Source organism: Physella acuta, unplaced genomic scaffold (assembly GCF_028476545.2).
Source record: "Physella acuta isolate Inbredline_101_S28 unplaced genomic scaffold, ASM2847654v3 ptg000581l, whole genome shotgun sequence".
In the NCBI taxonomy this organism is placed as follows: Eukaryota; Metazoa; Mollusca; class Gastropoda; family Physidae; genus Physella; species Physella acuta.
Window position 1 is genome coordinate 7,481 of NW_026732100.1, and position 10,080 is coordinate 17,560.

The 10,080-nt window shown below is 31.9% G+C and overlaps 1 protein-coding gene across 1 annotated transcript; it reads left to right on the forward strand.

Annotated features, from left to right (window-relative positions):
- Positions 1-998: 998 nt before the first annotated feature.
- On the forward strand, positions 999-2,843 carry LOC131947077 (beta-1,3-galactosyltransferase 1-like). Its single transcript, XM_059308156.1, has 2 exons — positions 999-1,018; positions 1,685-2,843. The coding sequence occupies exons 1-2, from the start codon at positions 999-1,001 to the stop codon at positions 2,841-2,843; spliced, it is 1,179 nt and encodes a 392-aa protein (XP_059164139.1).
- Positions 2,844-10,080: the final 7,237 nt, after the last annotated feature.

The window sequence follows — 10,080 nt, forward strand, 5'->3', positions numbered from 1 at the left end:
GAATCCTAGATTATTTTTTACAAATTGTCGGCTTCACAGATTCGTTTACAAAATTAAAATGTCATGTTCTTGTATGGCAATAATTATAAACAATTTAGTGCAAATATATCCCATTATTTCCAAATATTTCCAAATACAAAAAAAATATTGAATCGATATAGTCTACCTCTATTTTTTGTTTCAGTTTAAAATTAAGCAAAGATGTAAAACTTGATAACATGTATTTTATCTAACGTAACGCTTTAATAACCAAGTCGATTGTGTCACCCAATTCCACACAATCGCGTACGATTTCCGTTTTCTTTTTCAATTGTTTTTCGGCTGTTTCTCCGTGAGCTCACGATGTCGATATTTCCCCCCTTTTCTTACATTTGCAGCTTTTCTCGACTTTGATCCTTTAGTAAAGCGTACTGCCATCTTGACAGAGGAGCCTACATTTTTTTTTCATTACACCATGTCCACCCTATACTCGCTGACCTCCACTTTCCTGCAAAAAGGCATGTATACATATTCCTCTTTACATAAGTAAACACATGTATCAATATGGTATTGAAAGAAAAATAATTTTTGAAAAATAAATTATAAACAAATTGCTAGTTTGCGAAGTAAATTTATTTATACAAAATTATTGTATAATGTGGTTTATTTAAACAGATATTTCTGGATACAGATTATTCTTATTTCGCAAATATAATATATATATATATATATATATATATATATATATATATATATATATATATATATATATATATATATATATATATATATATATATATATATATATATATTATATATATATTTGATATTTTTCTAAATGTATGTGTTCTATTTTCTTGTCAGATATTCTCTGAAGCATAATAATATACAATTTGAATTAAAGTTTTTGTCTTATGTAATTATTCATACTCATATTTGTGAACATTTTTTTATAGCAGTCTTGTCACAATCAACACAATTCTACATACAACTAAGATTAATTTGAAAACAAATACGAAATGAAGCGTGATATCATAAGGTAAGATCACTTTTTAAAAGGGGGAACAAATAGTGAGTTATAAAAACTAAGTAAAATTTTTGATGTATACTTTGAAAGTTAAATTAGAATTTATCACATGTATGATGACATGTAATACACTTATTTTAAACACTATTATATTTAGTGTTTAAAGTAGATGATTTGCTTTCCCGGCTAAAAAACTAGCTTTGCTAAAATTATGTATAGCTGATAAAAGTACTGTTGATTATGCAAAAAGCTGAAGCTATACATAATATAGATTAACATTAAAATATACAGGAACTACCCATAGTTCCATGTCACATGACATGGGACACAGGTAACATCGCTCACAAGAGCATGCAACACAACTATGTTAACAGGGCTACGGCCCACACGGGCCGCAACTCAATGAATTAAAACTTTATTTGTTATCCCCCTTGGCTGGTAACCATATGTGTTACATATGTATAGCTGATAAAAGTACTGTTGATTATGCAAAAAGCTGAAGCTATACATAATATAGATTAACATTAAAATATACAGGAACGTAACTTATAATTATAGGTAGCTTACACTTATATTTCTCGTAGATATCTAAGCTAAAATGTATTATTTGTGTTACTCATTTTTGTTAAGATTTTAAAACACATTTGAACGTGCACACTTTAACTCTCATTCATGCAGGTGGATGTACGATGGTCTCCGAGTCCTGTCTAAAATAAAATGTGTGAAGCTCAGCTTCGTTTTCACCATTGCATTGTCCACTATTGTATTGTGCATAGTTGCATCTGACAATATATTCTTATCTGTATTCTCAAGTGTTGACTCAAATATCATTGAAAGCAGGGCAATAGAGAGCTACGATACGCCCCGATTATGGACCAGCCCTGTGAAAACTAACCAATCCAAAGTGTGGGATCCAGCGTCCAACAATTTCACGAAAACTCCGAATTCTAGCAGTGACATAAATCTCAACAAATTTTTATTTCTATCCGAACACGTTATTAACCCACATGACTATAAAAACTTAATTTCTCCCACTGTAAAGTGTAATGACCACCAAGAGATAGATTTAATTATCTGTGTCCCAACACGCGGTGACAATTTTGAAGGTAGAAAAACAATTCGAGAGACCTGGGGCAGTAATGTTAATGAAAGCTCCTTTAACTTAATTCTAATCTTCTTTATTGGAATACCAGACATCAGCTCGCCTAACGCTAGTTTAACCCAGAAATTACTTTTTCAAGAATCTGTTATGTACGGAGACATTTTGCAAGAGGATTATTTGGACTCTTATAACAACCTCAGTCTCAAATCCGTGTCTATTCTCAAGTATGCTTCTATTCACTGTTCAGAGGCAAAATATATTCTCAAAGCGGACGATGACATGTATATTAATGTCCCGTATTTAGTTAATATTCTGAGACGGTTTCAAATTACCAAACCCAAGTTAAAAACTTTTGTAATGGGATCGAAACAGATAAAAGCACAACCAATGAGATCAATTGACTCCAAGTGGTACACCTCTATTTCTGAGTACCCCGAGGATACCTATCCTGACTATGTTATAGGTGCGGCCTACGTCATGTCTACACAGGCGTCGTGGCTGCTGTTTGAGGCGTCTCTCAGGTTGCCGTTGTTCCTGTGGGAAGATGTGTACATCACAGGGATGTGTTCCAAGAAAGCTGGCGTGGAAGTGATAGACAATTCTCTGTTTTCTTGGATTAGACATGCGGTGTCCGGCTGTTCCTTCAAGAGGCGCATTTCTGGACATCCGTACAGTCTGGCGGAGGTACGAGTAATACACAGAGAATTGTATGACAAAAACATTATTTGTAAATAATGATTTGATTGTTCTTAGAGTTTCACTGTTTTAATACAATTGTCTACCTATTTTACCCTCTTTATTTTAAACATCTATTTTTTACATCAAAATGATCTTTTTAAACCAAGGTTGTTGTATATTTTACTTTTATTCAGTGGCGTCGCTAGGTCGGGTGTAAACCGCTGCGGCACTACTATTTAAATAACTTTATTAATCTTTAGGAAGAGAACCACGCTTTTCTTTATAGTTATTTAAATAGTAGTGTATAATTTATGTTCTCCTTTTTAGTGCATTATTACATAAAAGTTTGTTACTGCTTTATACATTCTAGTGTTACACCCTGTCGCCTTTGTTCATCCGTGTGCCATGAAAATAATTTAAATTTTATATAGGCGGCGCCAGGGAGGATGCGATTTTCGTCAATACACGATTTGGCGCCCAGAGTTCTAGAGCGGCTATGTTAGCACTTGGCATCCGTTAAACATGCGTCCTGCATAGCGGGTAAGGGGTACTACTATATTCAGCGTTAAAAGTTTATTAGGGGCAATCGCCGGGCTTTCCCGTGAGCGCAATGGCGGGTGTGCGGACCTTTGACCACAGGTGCTTTGAACATAGGGGGTTTGATCAAACACCAGTTGATAGACCACCTGTGATCAAAGACCCTCTGCTGAGAAAACACCTGTGGTCAAACCCACTATGGTCAAACCCATTATGATCAAATCCCCTTTGGTCAAAGCACCGCTATGGCCAAAGCCCCGCTGTGGTCAAACCCCTTATGGTCAAAGCCCCTATGGTCAAAGCTCCGCTGTGGTCAAACCCCCTATGGTCAAACCCCCAATGGTCAAAGCACCTGTGGTCAAAGGTCCTAGGACCCAATGGCGCATACGATCGTTTTAAAAAGTACGGTGGACAATGGATAAGATGGGCCGTTGAATCAGACGTGTCCGCCGGTGCCCTGGTAGGGTGCGATTCGGCTACGAACAAAAAGGCTCACATCCCCCGCTGAGGGCCATGTATAAAATAAAAATTTATTAATCAGATAAATTAACCAAGGTTAAATTCTCAGCCGGGGTGTTTGCTTTAGTCAACAAAAAAAAACTACAGTTCTCGAAATAATGAACCGTAAATAAAAATTAGTTTTCAAAGTGCAAATCAGATCAAAAAATAAAAGTAACACTTCTAAAAATAGCTTTGTACGCAAGAATCTTCTTTAGACGATCCAATCAGAGATTGAGATCGAGCATGTAATAATACACCATTAGTAACGCTAACAAATTGCATCAATCACACTGGTATTAATAACACGTCAAATATTTTTTTACCTGTTAAAGAAAAATCCTGTTGATTGTTGTCACTTAAGCGAAGACGCAATCTGCATCATATAGTCGTTCTGGGCTATCCTGTGAGCACTATGGCGCTTATGTTAGTTTTAATGAGCCAGCGGCCGTACGCAGCGCCTCTGCGGTAGTGTAATCGGGAGGAGGGGGCTCCCGAGAGTTCCCCTCTACATTCCTGACATATGGTCGGTCACCGAAGTGTGTTCTACCTCACTGTTACGGTGAGTGATTAACGTACACTTAAGGTTTTCATGAGGTAGTGTAGGTAAACCCGTGTCCCGATATTTATGATCCAAGTGCAGGCATTGTTTATATTTAAATAACTCAATTTTAGAAAACAAGGTCATCCGTCTATTAACATAGGATTGGTAACGCATTGATTAAACCCTTCTTATATATTCAGTCAGACTTTCTTCTATCCCCGCGGCAACACGCGGGGACGGGTACGCTAGTATATAATAATTACTAGACCACGTCTAATCAAAATACACGACATATCATGTTTCCGCCTAAAAAAAGGTCAGTTAATTAGTGATAAGGTATATTGATATTTATATGTACATTTTGTTTAAACTGCTTTGGTTAATTAAACTTATGGCAAACAGATCTAAATACGCCTTTAAAATGATACCATAGTAAATGGTTAATACAGTCCTGTTTATTTTGATATCAAATGTCCAATTATCAAAATATAAAAACAATAGCGATTAACTTAATTCGAAAAAAAAAAGGTTAAAAATCTCGAGGTTTCAAATAGAAATACCACAGCTTTAATTCTCTCTACTGCTATTACATTAACCATATGAACACTAACGCAAACTGCCTACTGGTTCCATCCGAATACATACACTACACATTAAACGTACATACATGCAGCTGATTCTCAATGAAATTGTTTTAATATAGGTTTAAGTTCCCACCATAATATATAAAGGGGGAGAATAAATCCGACACTTTGACCTGTTATAATAAAGCCGGTTATCTCCCTTGCCGGTGTAAGTAAGTATGATGAATGTGAGGATGTTTCAAATGACTCCAAAACACATATCACTGAATTCAAAACACGGTTTAAACTCAGATTAATAATGTTCTTTATATATATATATATATATATATATATATATATATATATATATATATATATAATTTGTTGTGTTTATTCAAAGCTGGAAATGTGTAAGCTTAAAATGCACAATGAACACCATTTTAAAAACAATATTAATAATGTTCATGACTTCATCACAAACATCTGACAATGACAGTGAATCCTCGTCAAAAGTTGTGTTGTTGCTCTTTATTTATGTTGTTCGGCTAGATAAACATGGGGTCTCTGTTTACTTTTATTAACAAAACGGTCAGTTAGGAAATATCTCCGACAGATTTAGATCAATTAAAACAAATAACATTAAAAATCATCATAATAACGTTGATGTATACTGAACTAAAGCAAAGGGGAGAAAAAAATGTAATAAATATAAATTAAACATAATTGAGAAAATGCGGTTATATCCCCTTTTACATTTTATTATATTAAAATAAGTGTCTTTTTTAACTTACTCGATTTGTATCAGATTACACATACAATGAATTATTTACATACTATATTGCAATGCAACCGATATCTTCTACTTTTTTAAAGATAAATCAAATCAAATAATTTAATATACAATGTTTATTATAAACACACGTACATTATTCTGCTGCAGATTGTGTAATCCATTTTATAATTCAAGCTATAACTGCTTGAGTCTAAATCACATAACAAGTTGCTATAATCTTATTCAATTTTATAAAACATTTTAACATATTAGCGGCTTCTAAATGTACAATTTCTTACACTCATTTTTAAATTACAAATGAAGTAATTAAGTAGCTTAAAATGTATGTAACCGTTACTCTTTTTTTATATGCAGACACATGATTATTCACGATGTCACCCTGCTAATTGTGGGATTAGAAATATAATTTGTTTAGCAAACAATGAAATCGATGTGTACTCTGACAAGGCTGGGGAATGTCCACTTATGAACAGATTATTATAACTTGTAGTTTTATGCCCTCAGTTATTAGATAAAATACAGTGCGTAATATTTACAAATATTATAGTTTTAGTAAAATTGATATTTTCTACTAGAAAGTAAAACAAAAAAATTCCCTTGATAATTTTGTAACTAAAGATTGCAGTGAAAATTTTTTGAAGAAATTAGTTCGAACACATTTCTAAACACTGAAGTACGATTGTAATGTTTGCTGAAGTATTGAATTACAGAAGTTGTCAGACAGATCATGGTCATTTTGAAGTACATTTACACTCTGGTGCATCGGCTGATAAGATAACTTACTTGTTTGCATTCTTCGATCGAAAATGCTGGCCAATTTGTTTTTAAACTTCATCACATAGGATTGTAATAAACATTTATATCTCAACAGAATATCACACTTTGATAAATATTGTTTCTTTGAGTAACACTTAATTGATGAAACTTAGGTAGAAGATTTTGTAAAAACAGTCTATTTAAAAGCCGTAAAGATCATAAGTAGGCTACATGCAATAGAAACATACAGAAAGCATTAACGTTTAAGCTGACAGAAAAACATAATATAGGGGTTAGTATTTACAACTGCAGCAATCTATTTGAAAGTAATGTAACAGTAAACTATAAAGAGACCAAATTAAATTATTTTTTAAGCTTTGTCACCGTAGTGAGATCTTAAACATTTCTAGAAGTTATGTTGTACCGATTAAAACAATAATTATATGTGAGTGTATCTAAATAAAAACGAACATTAGTTAAAAGCGTCTGAAGATAAGTATATGTTTTTACCGATATAAATCATATAATACATCTAGCTATAGTATCTACACTATTTATGAAATTTAGTCCTTAGCAAAGTATTTTACTCTATTAGTGGGTAAACAAATTATATCTTCAGAGAAACGTCACTGGGAAAAATAATGATATGTTTTAATGTTCTTTTTGTTATCCAGTTTAATTATATTTTTTATAACGTGTTATTAACCAAATTGTACATACTTTAAACACTATTAAAAAAAACAATGCGTTAGAAGTAGAATCAAATACCATGATTTGTATGAGCTCGATAATAATATTCTACAGATAAAATAAAACTTCCTCGATTCGCAAAGAATCGACGTTGGCAATAGTTCTGATGAAAAGTGTATGATAAAAAAAATTCAAAAGTCTCGCTAAAAAAAACAATTTTATTTGGTTCCAATTTTTTTTAGTTTCCATTAAATCTTCGAAGGACTGTGCATTTTCTTTTAAGTCTTTTTACGAATAACAACACAAACAATTCCATTAAGGCAAACATATTAAAAAAAATTCATAAAAAACGTTTTAATAACAAGCTTTTATGTAATGATGCACTAAAAAGTAGAAAATAAATTATAGACTACTATTTAAATAACTATAAAGAAAAGCGTGGGTCACTTTAGTATCTATTGGATACCTTTACTAATGTTAAGGAAGACACCCACGCTTTTCTTTATAGTTATTTAAATAGTAGTCTATAATTATTTTCTAATTTTTAGTGCATCATTACATAAAAGCTTGTTATTAAAACGTTTTTTATGAATTTTTTTTTCAGTACTTTACATGTTTTTTATTTACAATAGAGTTACATGACTAAAAACCATTGTGCGCCTACTGAACATCACGTTCAGTAGGCGCGCAATGGTTTTTGAACGCAGCCATTACGTGATGGCGCAGCTATTGAAGGTGATGACGCGTGTGGTGTGGTTGGCTAGACATGCCTACTAATTCGGTCCAAATTTTTATTAATTCATAAAAAATTGAAAAATTAATTAGGCATCCAATTAAGTCAAATTTAGTTTCAGATTGCATTGTCTTCATGTCTTGACCCACGTGTCAAATGTGAATCGTATCGGTCAAGTAGAAGTTTCCGAATTTTCACTCCTGCGTTTCTATCTAGACAGACAGACTGTCGACTGACGACAGAGGAAGCGAGTTAAATAAAAGCTTGTAAAAACATGTAAAATCTAAGGTAAATTGTCTTACCTATTTAGAGCGGTTTGTTTGTAATTATCAATTGCAACTGGTAATCAAAACGAATTCAATTCGTCAAAGTTTAAAAGAGAATTCCGTATATAATATACTACACATACTTTCTGAAAAACTTACTTTTAAAATTGGTGTTCTCTGTTTTTATTTATTTGAGAATTGTTGCATCTAATAATTCATGATTTACGTAGACTTAAAAAAAAGAAATTAAGAAAGATATAAAGTTAATTATGTATTGACAATACAGGCCTACTGAACGACACCTTTTTTTTTAAGAATGCAGGAGATAAATCAAACAGATTTAGAGACACTGTCAAAGACAATTTATGATGTATCTGATGAAGTACTCTATTACATCAATGTATTTTTAAATTGTATCATTATCCCTGTTCTTTGCGTATTTAGTATAATAGGTAACATTATTTCAATTGTAATTCTTGTTTACAATGGCTTAAACGAAACTACAAACATTGTTTTAATAGCGTTGTCTGTGTCAGATTTAATTTTTTCTTTTACTGAAATGTACTTTCAATTAATGCGCATTGTAAAGCTAATTGACGAGGTATTAGCAAATGTATTATATTCATACTTTTCAGTTTACATATACGGGTGGAATCAGTATGCTGTATGCCTTAGTGTCCTTATGGCAACATTAATAGCTATAGAGAGAATGATAGCAGTTGTATTTCCTTTTGTGGCATCAAGGTTACTTACAACTTTTCGCATTAAGGGTTAGGGTTAGGGTTAGGGTTAGGGTTATATATACGCCAAGATCTTTTACATATATAATTGTCTGGGTGCACTTTGCTGATATCAATACTACAGTCCCTCTCGTTGATTACAGTGACTTTTTAAAACACAATTATGACTTGTATATCGCTTACAACAATGCGTTTTTGGGAACTGTTGCAATAATTATTCCCACGATAGTTATACGTATATGCACAGTTTCAATTATTCTTAAAATTTCATTGTCTCATAGAAATATAAAAACAATTTCTACTTTAAAAGTACAAGCTCAAAGAACTAAAAATGCAATATCAATCAAAATAACGTTGACCGTTTGCCTCTGTGTGTTTGTCACTGTAATATTTCCCTCCAGTACATTTTACTTAATTTTACGAACACAAGCTGGTGATGTGTTATCGCTTAAAGCAAAATGGGTTGTTGATGTTTGTGTAAAGTTAGTTTATCAAATTAACTCTTGCACTAATTTTGTTATTTACGTCTCATTAAGTTCAAAGTTTTCAAAGACGTATAGAAAATTATTTTTATGTACATAAAATTCCGATTAAAAAAAACGTATATATTCTTTTTGCAGAGTACATATACAAAAACGGATACATTTTAACTCTATTTATTATACACGTGCGGATAAATTTTGATGTCTAAGTTTAATGACTAAATTGGCATGTGTTCTAAACATACTATTTATTGTATTTTCTGTACCATAATGTTGTTGTTCTATTTTAAATTGTACCGAAACAAAGTGACACTGGCATAATATAAGCTTTCCTTATGATTACATATGCATAACTATTACATATAATTTGTTCATATATTTAAATGTCATATTGCTCATATACAATAGGGGAAACGAAAACCTTTAAATCTAAAAAGAAATGTTTATATTTATTTTTACGCAAAGAAGAAACACTATTTTTTTTTATTTACTAATATTTCAAAGTTTCAAAAAATTGACTTCATTTTACATAATTAGTTTATTGTATATGTATTTGAAATGTGTATTACTTCTATTTACAATAGTTACCTATATTTCATATATATTTGGAAACAATAACACAAATAGGATTTGATGTAATCCTAGCTTAATTTTAAACTGATTATATACCAATTTTTATACAATGTGTTTAA

Coding starts and splice junctions, on each gene's coding strand:
- LOC131947077 (XM_059308156.1), top strand. CDS start 999: ATGAAGCGTGATATCATAAG. Junction 1,019..1,684: donor ATGAAGCGTGATATCATAAG/GTAAGATCACTT, acceptor TCATTCATGCAG/GTGGATGTACGATGGTCTCC.